Source organism: Doryrhamphus excisus, linkage group LG9 (genome assembly GCF_037039965.1).
Source record: "Doryrhamphus excisus strain RoL-2023G ecotype Guam linkage group LG9, RoL_Dexc_Guam_v1.1, whole genome shotgun sequence".
NCBI classification, from domain to species: Eukaryota; Metazoa; Chordata; class Actinopteri; order Syngnathiformes; family Syngnathidae; genus Doryrhamphus; species Doryrhamphus excisus.
Genome location: NC_136365.1, coordinates 14,138,208 through 14,150,881, shown reverse-complemented (window position 1 = coordinate 14,150,881; position 12,674 = coordinate 14,138,208). Strand labels below are relative to the sequence as shown.

At 40.3% G+C, this 12,674-nt stretch overlaps 1 protein-coding gene across 1 annotated transcript; it reads right to left on the bottom strand.

Moving 5' to 3' along the window:
• Window positions 1-832: 832 nt before the first annotated feature.
• Window positions 833-12,472, bottom strand: LOC144899790 (sodium channel and clathrin linker 1-like). Its single transcript, XM_078793217.1, has 7 exons — window positions 10,901-12,472; window positions 10,062-10,167; window positions 9,771-9,893; window positions 5,741-5,806; window positions 2,607-2,677; window positions 1,648-1,738; window positions 833-904 (listed from the first exon to the last, which is right to left on the bottom strand). Exons 1-7 carry the CDS (start codon window positions 10,984-10,986, stop codon window positions 833-835), a joined length of 615 nt encoding a protein of 204 aa, XP_078649343.1. The 5' UTR covers window positions 10,987-12,472.
• Window positions 12,473-12,674: the final 202 nt, after the last annotated feature.

Sequence of the window (12,674 nt, the reverse complement as noted above, 5' to 3'; positions counted from 1 at the left end):
TACCTTTGGCTTCTGTCTCCCAACAGTCTGAAAGATAAGAAGCAAAAGCGGAGCTCAAGGATAATAAAACCTGAACCAGTATACAGTAGAGCCACCTCTTTGCAGGAGGTAAAGTAAAAAAAACGGCAGTAAATGATAGCTCTCATAAATATCCCATACTCCAAAGCCCCCCGCTTGCTTGACAATGGCATTCTCCTTCGATTTTGGATTAACATTTGCAATCAAAGTGGCTGTTGTCATTATTTGAACCCTCCCAGTCTCTCTTCAAATGCCACTGTTCATTCAGAACGCAATCCAGGTTGAATCTCTAAGTATGCCTGACACATTTATGAAACATACTATTTATAAAAATAGAAACTCTCCATGAATGAATGACAATGGAAGATGATCCACGAACACGTGGTATCGGCATCACGATGTAGCCAAAACTTTGTGGATTTGCTGAATCGTGAATGCTGCAACGGAAAGGTGGGGGGGAGGGGTCCACTGTATACAACTGCAAGTAATTGTAAGTAATTGCAAGAAAAACAAACAAAATCAAAGACAGACCTTAGCCACATCCTGCAGCGCGATGGCATCAGCCATTTGCATACTCTCATGGACTTTTGTCAGGATCTCATACTTCTCCTGCTCCAGGACAGAACATCGAGCCTGCAGGGCACTGACTGTTTTCTCCCACTGACGTTGCTCCTCACAAGCAGTTTCCGGCCAAGCCTTTGGTCTAAGCCGGTAAAAACACATGGGTCAAACTCTATAATCACCAATGAATTAGTATACTTCAGGAGTGAGGAGCCGGGAGGTTGACTTTGCAGGTGAATCAACAGTCACATGCTCACTTTTCCTCTCGTTGGCCGAAAATCCACTGAAGCGATTGGAGTTGCTGAGTCTCTCCCACATCTTCCTCCTAAACACACACACGATCTTCACAGCAGAACAACGTACGAAACAAGACACATTTGAATGTTTACCCGTACAAAGACATACGTTCTAACTTGGATTTGATTGAGGGATATAAGACCACAGACTACAGACCCAGGAGTAACCCAAGTTAGCTCAAAAGACACAACACAGAATCATTCACATCACCATGGGCGAGACCAAAGTGTTAACAAAGAACCTCAGGGACAAAACCATAGACCTGCACAAGACTGGAATGGACTACAACACCAACAATAAGACCGTAGACTTGCGCAAGACTGGAATGGTCTACAAAGCCATCAACAGAGCCGTAAAACTTCACTGGAAGACTGGAATGAACTAGAAGACCATCTGAAAGATTGTAGACCTTCACAAGATTGAAAGCCATCAACAAGACTATAGACCTGCTCAACACTGGAATGGACTAAGCTGTAGACCTGTACAAAATTAGAATGCTCTACAAGACTGTAGACCGGCACAAGACTGACACAGACTAAAACACCAACAACTAGATTGTAGAACTTCACAAGAGTGGAATGAGCATCAACAAGACCATATGCCTTCTTAAGACTGGAATGGACTACAAGACCATGAGCACGTATCAGATTAAGATCCTGGAGTGGTCTAACCAGTCTGTTACATGTGTTCATACAACAGAGCAATTCCACGTTGAATAAGATCCCTCCAAATGAGGCGAGTAGAGTACACAGAATGTATTTCCTTCTTGACCTGTCTCTGTTGCTGATGCTCAACACCTTGGAGTTGTTGGGTCAGGTCACCTGTTTTGGCTGTGGTGGTTCTCAGGTCATCGCTCGTCTTTCTGTGACACACGGACAACACCTTAGCACGGCTTCCTGTCAGTCAGTATACAATCATACATCTGCTCAACTGGTGGTCCTCCGCCTACGAACGGGTTCTGTTTCTACGACGCCAATGTCAGTCCAACTTTACTGTAAGTCGGAACTCATACCTAAATTGTGTTTGTCCAAACTTTTGCCAGCGGGGGCCAGATAGTCAAAAATGAAAGGGTCATTAATATTTTATAAAGTATGTGCTAAGAAGTTACACTATATATATGTATGTAGTTCAAGAGAAAAGTGTGTCTCGGGTTTGTTGCTACTACATTCTTTTCTGTCACAATATGACAAGTTTAATCTCAGAAAATTACAGCTGTTTTATTCTATTTCTGCTGCTGTTTTTTTAATTCCAACTATTTCAACTTTTTTTTCATAATATTCTGACTTTATACCCTAATCTCATAAAATGTAAACCTTTTCTTGTCAGATTACAACTATTTTCTCATATTTTGAATTCATTTTAAATTTTTTCCATTTTTAAAACATCTTTCAGAATGTGCCGCAGGCCAATATAAAAAAACACCCAGGCCATCAATGGCCCCCAGACCACATCTTGGGGGGCATCTCAATAATGAGACCACTACACTGCTCACTTATCACTGTCCATTTCACAGCAGCAGATCCTTTGCCATGTTTAAAGATGTCTTCTTCATTCTTTCGTGATGGTGGTGGTGTTTGATGCTTGGACTAAACATCTGGCCAGTGTCTTCCTTTCACTTTACCTTTCACTTTCCCTTTCTTTGACACATTGCCATTTGAGGAGCCTGCCCCACGCTTGGAGACCTAAAAAGAAAGTGAACTAAAAAGAACATTTTGGTAGTATTTAGTTACCTGAGCTCTGTGTGTAGCTCCTCTATCTTTTCTTGCTGCTCTGTCACTGTCTTTAAAAGGTGCTTGTTACTCTGTGTGAAAATAAACACATAGAACCATATTCTACACGCTATCATTCCAACCAGTTGGAATCGAAAATGTAAACCTTACGTTGGGTGCACTGACCGACAATGCTGTAAACCTTACATTGGGTGCACTGACCGACGATGCTGTAAACCTTACATTGGGTGCACTGACCGATGATGCTGTAAACCTTACATTTATAAATAAATAAATATAAATAATAAATAAATAATGAGATCTTTTCCAAACTGCCACTTTGGGATAGGGCACATGGGGGGTATATATATCATAATACGTATATATCATAATCTCTGAGAGGAGGGACCTACCTGTGCCACATGATTATGTTTCACATTTTCTATCATTTACACAGGCTCAAAAAGGTAGTCTAAGTCGGAACTCCCGACTCGAAGTCGGACTCTAAAAAAGTCATCAAAAGATGAAAAACAAGAATTAAATCAAACAGGCATGAAAACAAGAACAATTCCTTACTTTTATCCCTGTAGTTGTACAGTGCATCCGGAAAGTATTCACAGCGCTTCACTTTTTCTACATTTTGTCATGTTACAGCCTCATTCCAAACTGAATTAAATTAATTTCTTACCTCAAAATTCTACACAAAATACTCCATTATGACAATGTGAAAAAAGGTTTTTGACATGTTTTGAATTTATTAAAAATAGAAAAGAAAAAAATCACATTTACATAAGTATTTACAGCCTTTGCCATGAAGCTCAAAATTGAGCTCAGGTGCATCTTTTTTCCACTGATCATCCTTGAGATCTTTCTACAGCTTAATTTGAGTCCACCTGCAGTAAATTCAGTTGATTGGACATGATTTGGAAATATAATAACTGTCTATATAAGGTCCCACAGTTGGCTGTGCATGTCAGAGCACAAACACCAAGCATGAAGTCAAAAGAACTGTCTGTAGACCTGCGAGACAGGATTGTCTTGAGGCACAACCATCTCTGCAGCAATCCACCAATGGTATGGTATGGTAACTATGGTAGAGTGGCCAGACGAAAGCCATCAGACCAGAGAATTTTGTTTCTCATGGTCTGAGAGTCATTCAGGTGCTTTTGGGCAAATTCCAGACCGGCTGCCATGTTCCTTTTACTAAGGAGTGGCTTTCGTCTGGCCACTCTACCATACAGGCCTGATTGGTGGATTGCTGCAGAGATGGTTGTCCTTCTGGAAGGCTCTCCTCTCTCCACAGAGTAACGCTGGAGCTCTGACAGAGTGACCATCAGGGCCTTGGTCACCTCCCTGACTAAGGCCCTTCTTCCCCGATCGCTCAGTTTAGAAGGCCGGCCAGCTCTAGGAAGAGTCCTGGTGGTTCCAAACGTCTTCCATTTACGAATAATGGAGGCCACTGTGCTCATTGGGACCTTCAAAGCAGCAGAAATTTTTCTGTATCCTTCCCCAGATTTGTGCCTCAAGACAATCCTGTCTCGCAGGTCTACAGACAGTTCTTTTGACTTCATGCTTGGTGTTTGTGCTCTGACATGCACAGTCAACTGTGGGACCTTATATAGACAGGTGTGTGCCTTTCCAAAACATGTCCAATCAACTGAATTTACTGCAGGTGGACTCCAATTAAGCTGTAGAAAGATCTCAAGGATGATCAGTGGAAAAAAGATGCACCTGAACTCAATTTTGAGCTTCATGGCAAAGGCTGTGAATACTTATGTAAATGTGATTTTTTTGTTTTCTATTTTTAATAAATTCAAAACATGTCAAAAAAACCCTTTTTTCACATTGTCATAATGGAGTATTTTGTGTAGAATTTTGAGGTAAGAGATTCATTTAATACAGTTTGGAATGAGGCTGTAACATGACAAAATGTAGAAAAAGTGAAGCGCTGTGAATACTTTCCAGATGCACTGTATGTGTCCATAATGAGACCACCACAGTGCTCACAGAAAACGTTCTAGATCTTCCAGAATCTGCACCTATTCCTGTTGTATTTCCAAAAAAAAAAAAAAAAGTTTGTTTTTATTCCACCTCTGAGCACGCCCACTCCACTGTGATTGGTCAAGTGCTCTTAAGTACCGTACTTTCAGTTGATAATAACTGAATAAAGCCTTTGGAGAGCCAATTGAAAAGCATTTTGGAGTGTCCACGTTTACTGAGTGTAGGCATAGTGTGCCTGACATTAATATGTCTTTCCCGGCATGAGCAAACTCTTCTGGCTTCAGCAACAGTTTGGCAGATATTTCATAAAAACAATTCAGTGTGAAAAGCTGTTGATGGATTAAAACGTTTTTGTCTTCACCACACCTGCCTGAGCTTGCCTCATAGAAAGATTTCCTGGGAGCCACAGCGAACAATGGGAAACTGGCCTACAGCGCATGCCCATATAAGGAAGCCCAGCTCTTTGTGACATCACAGGTCTCTGAAAGCAAGCGCTCAGAGCCATCCCAAACTTCTTTCACAAGTCTCTTCCAAATGCGCAAACCTCATTATCTGAAACTTTGGCATTATTTAACACAAGAATACAACATTCTAACAACATATGTAGATCAGAATGGGTCCCCTGTAATGTTTGGTGAGACACACAAGCATCAGACTTCACAATAATCCAGTTACCACAGTAACCCCTAAAACGGCTACTGTTGTCCCACACCAAAATGTAATATGTCATATTGGGTAATAGGTGTGTGAAGGTCACTATTGGGGTGTTATTTCATGTCTAGAGGGCTCTAATAATGTTAAACCCCTTGTATAGAAGGTTGTAACAAGGTTTTCAATGCTCGAGGTATGAAAATATTCTACTTCTCTGAATGGCCCTTATCATGGTCAGGTCTGGAACTAATGAACTATGTTGTGCGTCGTAACCACAAAACATAAGCCTGCATTTCTAAAGAAGCAGATTCCAGTATAATCAGTTCAAACAATGGTACCTAGTAACTGCACCTTATTTGGAAGAAGACCCGAGACTGTCACCCTCAGACCTTGGCAAGGTGGTGACATATCAATCACCAAGGGCCCAAAATTCATGTGACGTTCATGCCCCTGTTGGGCTGTAAACTTTTTACCAACTGTAACATAACCAAGATAGTCCTTACCAATTCCACTTCCTGATTGGCCACTCGAAGTTTACGTGACTGCTCTGTGAAATGAATGAGCTGATCCTGTGAAGGAAAAGGAGAATCTTTGGAATCGTGTAGGTTCTTTAGTCTCAACTTTCTCCGCGGTTGCAAAATAACCAAAAATGGAGCCAAAGGTGGTGTCCGTATTGATCTCACTGCCACATCACGCTTTAGCAACAGTCACGTTAAATGTTCCGTTTCTTTGACACATTGCCATTTGAAGAGCCTGCCTCACGCTTGGAGACCTAATGACAAAAAGTGAACTAAAAAGAACATTAAATGTTAAATATTAAACGTTAAATGTTCAGTTTTCCCTTTCATCCATGTTGTATACACCGTTAAATTGTTTTAGGCAACATTTTGGAGACTTGTGGCTTGTTAGCTAGCAAAGAACTACAGAGTCAACCACTGATGTCATCATCGAAGGATGACAGGGGTGACTTCTGCTGCCTGTTTCTATGTAGTAGCAAGCATACATCAATAGCAACACATCAAGAACACAGTTGGACCAATGCAGCCTATTAATAACATCACGACAAGTGTCATTTTGTACGCTAACCAAAAAAATTTGTCAAAATTGAGGTGTAAATATTTACGTTAATAACAAAACACACACCAACCGGGGAATACGCTAACCGAGGTTTCCACTGTGTAACTATTTTAGCAGTATCAGTATTGGCATCGGCAATACTAGCACTGTAATTACTTGTGTGGACACCAAACCCATTGACTACATTTTATCATCTGACAGATCTGACACTTACAACAATGTTACAAATTCTTGTGACTTAAAACACACTTAACTTAACTCCTTTTAATCCATTTAGCACAAGCGGTGCAAGATAGTTCAGCACAAGGTTTTACATTTGTCCTGGTCAATGTACATGTTTAGTTTTTGATTTTCAGATGGACAATAAGACAATAAGACAAAAAGACGTTTCTTTTTTTCAAACAAGGATTCAGAACAATGCGGAGTTTTCCCCTTGTCTGAAAATAATACAAAAATAAGACAACAAATATTTAATATTTATATTTTTATATAACAAGATTTTTTAATTAGACAAAAATAAAACAAAAATGAGTTTCTTTTTTTCAACAAGATGAATTTTCACCTTGTCTGGAAAAACAAACACAAAATAAGACAAATAACTTTCTGTTATTTTCAAACAAGGATTTTAGAAGGGGGTTTCACCTTGTCTGATAAGTTTAATTTCAAGAGAATTATTTATTTATTTATTTATAATTGTAAAATTTTTCATTTTGTCTGAAAAAAATATAAAATAAGACAAAGAAGAGAAAAATAGGTTGTCTAAGTTTAAGTTTAAGTTTTTGATGTAGTCACCTTGAAAAAAAAAACAAATATGAGAAAAGTAAGAAAAAATTCTTTTAGATGGGGTTTTACCTTGTTTGACAAGAAAACCAAAACAAATTTCTCTCCAAACTCCAAAATATTTTTTGATGGATTTTCACTTTGTTTGAAAATACGACAAAAATAGGTTTATTTTCAAACAAGCATTCTAGTTGGGATTTTTACTTGTCTGAAAATAAGACAAAAATAAGGCAATTAAAATAATGTTTATTTTCAAACAAGATTTTTAGATGGTGTTTCATTGCGTCTGGAAAAAAAACAAAAATAAGATTAAAAAAAATAAGTTTGCTATTTTCAAACACGATTTTTAGATGGAGTTTCCCCTTGTCTGAAAATAGGAGAAATACATGACAAATAAGACAAAAAAGAACAAATATAAGTTTCTTTATAGTTTTTTTTAGATGGACGATTCACTATCTTCCCTCTGGACATCTCTGGACATCCCCCAACCATCTCAGTCTGGCCTCTCTGACTTTATCTCCATGGCCTCTAACATGTAATGTTGTTGGTGTACCCCTTCTTGATCCTATCCATCCTGGTCACTCCCAATGACAACCTCAGCATCCTCATCTCTGCTACCTCCAGTTCTGCTTCCTGTCTCTAGACCAAACAACATGGCTGGTCTCACCACAGTTTTGTATACCTTTCCTTTAATTTTAGCTGAAACTCTTCTATCACATCACACCTGACCCTTTTCTCCACCCGTTCCTTGTCTGCACCTCCTTTTCACAATCCCCATTGTTCTGGACTGTTGACCCCAGGTACTTCAAATTCCCCACCTTCTGTATCTCTTCTCCATGTAACCTCACTCTTCCACTTGGGTCCCTCTCATTCACAGACATATACTCCGTCTTGCTGCGGCTAATTTTCATTTCTCTCCTTTCCAGGGCAAACCTCCACTCTTCTAGCATCTCCTCCACCTGTTCCCTACTCTCACTACAAATCCCAATGTCATCTGCAAACATCATAGTCCATGGAGATTCTTGTCTAAGCCCATCTGTCAGCCTGTCCATCACCACAGCAAACAAGAAGGGGCTCCAAGCTGATCTCTGATGCAGTCACACCTCCAGCACATCTTACCACCGTCTTACAGTCCTCACAAATGCCCTGCACCACTAGCAGGTAGCTAGCACTAGCACCACTAGCTTTATACCTCTATAGTTGCCACAGCTCTGCACATCACCCTTGTTCTTAAAGATGGGCACCAACACACTTCTCCTCCATTCCCGAGGCATCTTCTCACCACCTAAGATCCTATTGAACAACTCTAGGAACTCTACTGCTACCTCTCCTAGACACTTCCATACCTCCACAGGTATACCATCAGGACCAAGTGCCTTCCCACTCTTCATCCTTTTCAATGCTCTTTAATGCTCTACTTCTTGTTTACCAATCTTTGCAACTTCCTGGTCCACAGCAGACACCTCTTCTACTCTTCCTTCTCTTTCGTTTTCCTCATTCATCAACTCTTTTAAATACTCTTTCTGTCTTCCCATCACACTACTGGCATCTGTCAGTACACTTCCATTCCTATCCTTGATCACCCTAACCTGCTGCACGTCCTTCCCATCTGTTGTCCAGTCATCTGGAAGCACCTCCTGACCCTCCAGAGCCTGTCTCAACTCCTGCCTGACCCTACAACTCTCTTGTTTCAGCTTCCACCGTTTGGTCCTCTGCCATTTCCATCCTTCTGGCAAAGTCCGCCACCATCTGTTCTTCTGTGTTCCTCTCCTGAATACCAAACCTGCCTATCACCTCTTCATCATCTCTATTTCCTGCACCAAAATGTCCATTCAAGTCTGCCCCAATGACAACTCTTTCCCTTCTAGGGGTGCTCAGCATCACTTCATCGAGGTGGGGCATACCCACTAACAACACTGAACAATACACCTTCAATTTCTAGCTTCAGACTCATCACCCTATCTGACACTCTTTTACCTCCAGGACATTCCACCCGCACTCTGTAGGTGAACAGCACCAATGGCGATCGTTGTTAACCCCAGCCTCCACCGATCCAGTATGGAAGTTGTGTTGTTGATTTGCATAGTTGGTTTGGCAACATTTTTACGTGAGATGCCCTTCCTGACACAACCCTCTGGATTCATCCACACTTGGGACCGGCACAGCAAGGCACTGGCTTCTACCCAATTGGGGCGACATTTTTTTTTAAATATATATATATTTTTTAAATTTACAAAAGTTAAGATTTTAAATGGAGTTTTAACGTTGTCTGAAAATAAGACAAAAATATGACAAATAAGACAAAATAAAACAAAAATACATTTATTATTTTTAACAGGACTTTCACCTTGTCTGAAAAATCAACAAAATAAGACCAATAAGTTTCTTATTTTCAAACAAGGATTTTAGATGGGGTTTCACCTCGTCTGACAATTTTTGTCTTATTTTAAAACAAGTTTCTCCTTGTCTGAGAGGAAGACAAAAAATGAATTTTGTATTATTCAAACAAGTTTTTTTTTAGAAGGGGTTCATTTTCGTCTGAAACTAAGAAACTAAATCTTGATGTTATAGGCAGACAAAACAGACCTATTAGAGCTTTTAAATGCTTACAGCCTGAAGATAACAAGATGAATCATTAAAAGCAAGAACGTATGTTGAAAAGAGGTCAAATTAAACCTTGAGCTTCTGTGTCATGGCGTCTGGGTTCTGTCCATTGGTGAAAACTTTGTGGTAGAGATCCTTGAGTTGGTCCTCCTCTAGCACTGCTATTGGCCACATCTCCATCGCCCGCCAACGCTCCTATTCCAATACAAAGCACAGGCAAAGGTATTTGTGTGTGGTTTTACCTGCAATGGTGTTCAATTGCACTGAATCATGCTATAGGTGATGTGTTAAGTTTATTAATTCACATACAGTACATATGCACATTTGAAACGCCTGCATGGCAAGCCAACAAGCGGTACAGACCTGTAAGAAGAGCTGGACTTGACTTTCATAATTTTTAATGAGCGCATCCTCGTCCTCCACTTCTGAGCAGAGCTCCAGCTTGTCCTCACTCAGCTCCGTGTAGACACTGCTCAAAGTGTTTATTCATCAAACCACAACAAAACGATACATCGTTATGTAGGGTGACCACAGTGATTACTGAACCAAAATTCTAAGTCATGCCTCGCTTCATTGCTCTACAAATTTATGGCTTCAGTCTATCAGTTTTTCAAAAATATGTTAATTATCATGTTGTTGTGGTGGAATATGACCTATTGGTAGTCTAACAATCAGCATATTCAGCGTATTTTGGACTAAATTAATCATTAAGCAAATTAAGCAATGTTACATTAATGAGACGATATCTACCAGATATTAGGAGCTCTCCTAATACTCGCATGCGTGTCTACATTATGTCTTATTTTCTCTAGTTATGTGTACTATAGGGACAAAAAGAAGTGTAAAGGTGACTATAGGGGTGTTATGTCATGTCAAGAAGGCTCTAATGATATGACAAATCATATTTAGGTCATATACACATTTTCTTTTTGCATTCTACGTTCTTGACAAGCATAATGTGCAAGCAATGGCTAGTTTAGGTTATGTCTTCAACCACTTTGGTGGACATGCAACTGAACTTATTGTCAGCGTATTTCATTTTATTGCATAACAATGCAGCAACAATCAGTGTCGTAGAATAATAGTAATACACTGTAGTTGTGACGATGTATATTTCATTTTAAAAATGCTGATTGCACTCATATGACAGCATACAGCATTAAACACAAATGTAGATTTTTTTTTCCCAGTAATAAGAGCACCTTTCATCTTCCTCGATATCAGGCTCCATCTTCACTTTGACGTCCGTCATTGGCTGGAAATAGATGCACATTAGGTTCTTGTACATATGAATTACTCTTTGTTAATTTTTTGTCGGTTGTTTGTGTAACTTTGCGAGTGAAATTGTTGGGGGGTTGCTCTAAAATCTCGGTAAGATTGATTATATGACTATTTCTGGGGAAAGGGGCACCAAGTATAGTAGTGCGTTTGTGAATATCCAAACGAGAAGAATTACATTTATTTGTAGAAAAGCGCTTTATGAAAGTAAGTACTATAGCGTCGTTGCCGACGCTATGGAAATGACAAGCTTTTTATTGCACAACAGTAATGGATACTGTCGGCCGTAATCACGCAGCTAAAACCACAGCCGGCAACTCAACAGTGCTTCCTCATCAACAACACGCCCCCCTCACACCTGATGCATTCACAGTCACCCGGAACAGCCAGACACTCAAGAGCACATGTCAACATGCCTACGTTAGGGTCGCTACAGTACATTGACTTGTATTCATTTATAGCACAGCATCGACCCATCCAATATGGCAGCGACGTTGACGTATCGCAGCAGTAGACAAACCCACTCGAGCAGGCGTCTGTCGGCTTCTATGGTATGACCACAGCCTTCGTCACTGGGTCCCGAACTCAAAAAAGGTTGAGAAACACCGCTTTAAAAGAACATGTTCCTCCGGGCCAAGTGTTTATTTTCCCCGAATTGTCTTTCGTTTTGTCTTTTCTGCCTGTACGGTAGTAACCAGAGCATATAAAAACACAATAACTTCCTAAAATGTTAACACTGATGTTTTAACACTGATTTTAGCCGATGTTCGAGAATTGTAAGGAACCTGTGCTTGACACATGTAATTACTTGGCGACTATTTGTAATAGTGTGACCGCAAAGCATGAATGAAAGTGTGTAGATAAAACTGTTTTTATCTGACCTTTGTATGTGAGAAACGGGAAGCGGTAAAACTTGACCCTGTTCTTCCCCTTCAGCTTGATAAATGTGAGATTTGACAGGCATGCAACCTGTCGGCAGGAGGTACTTCCCCCTTATTTACCTTCACGGCGACATTCTCTGCGGGGGAAATAAAATAACTTCCGTAGAGTTTAAAGGTGCCCGCACAAAAAATGCAGATAATTACTACTGTGATATACTATTACTGCCGTTACTCTCGCCAACTTTAGGCATAACATACAACATTTGCCCAGATAAAAATACATCAAACCAACGTAATGACTCAACACTTATTCGGTCATCGTGGAGGCGGCAAACGTAGCCGCCACGAAGTCACGTTGGCTTAGAGTTTAAAGCCAAACAACGCGAGCGTCAAACCGCTGCACGTGGCCAAACTGGTCCATTGGGCGGGGCCGGCGGGTTGAAATCTCACCACGAGCATCGATAGGGAAGTATAGTGTAGATTATGTTATGTGTCTTACATTGTTATTATTTTGACATTACTTAAAAGGGGAATAAATTATAGTACATGGAAATATTTCCCTGTATCTACGAAAATTTGCAGTATCGCCGAACCCTACAATCACGCTTGCAGGACTTGTCCACGAGATGGTGCTGTTGGCTAGGAATCAATGGCAGGATGCTTGGCAACCGCAGTGCCAACCCAAAGGTTCACACAGCCTACAGTGTCTTTCCTTTCCTACCTAGGAAAGTTCTATTAAGTTCCACACAGTATGTCACATAAATGAGTACACTGCAGATTGTTTTCATCTTTTCATTGGACAACAGCAAAGAAACAT

Coding starts and splice junctions, on each gene's coding strand:
- LOC144899790 (XM_078793217.1), bottom strand. CDS start 10,986: ATGTACAAGAACCTAATGTGCATCTATTTCCAGCCAATGACGGACGTC. Junction 5,807..9,770: donor CCATGACACAGAAGCTCAAG/GTTTAATTTGAC, acceptor TTTCCTTCACAG/GATCAGCTCATTCATTTCAC. Junction 905..1,647: donor AGCATCAGCAACAGAGACAG/GTCAAGAAGGAA, acceptor GTGTGTGTTTAG/GAGGAAGATGTGGGAGAGAC.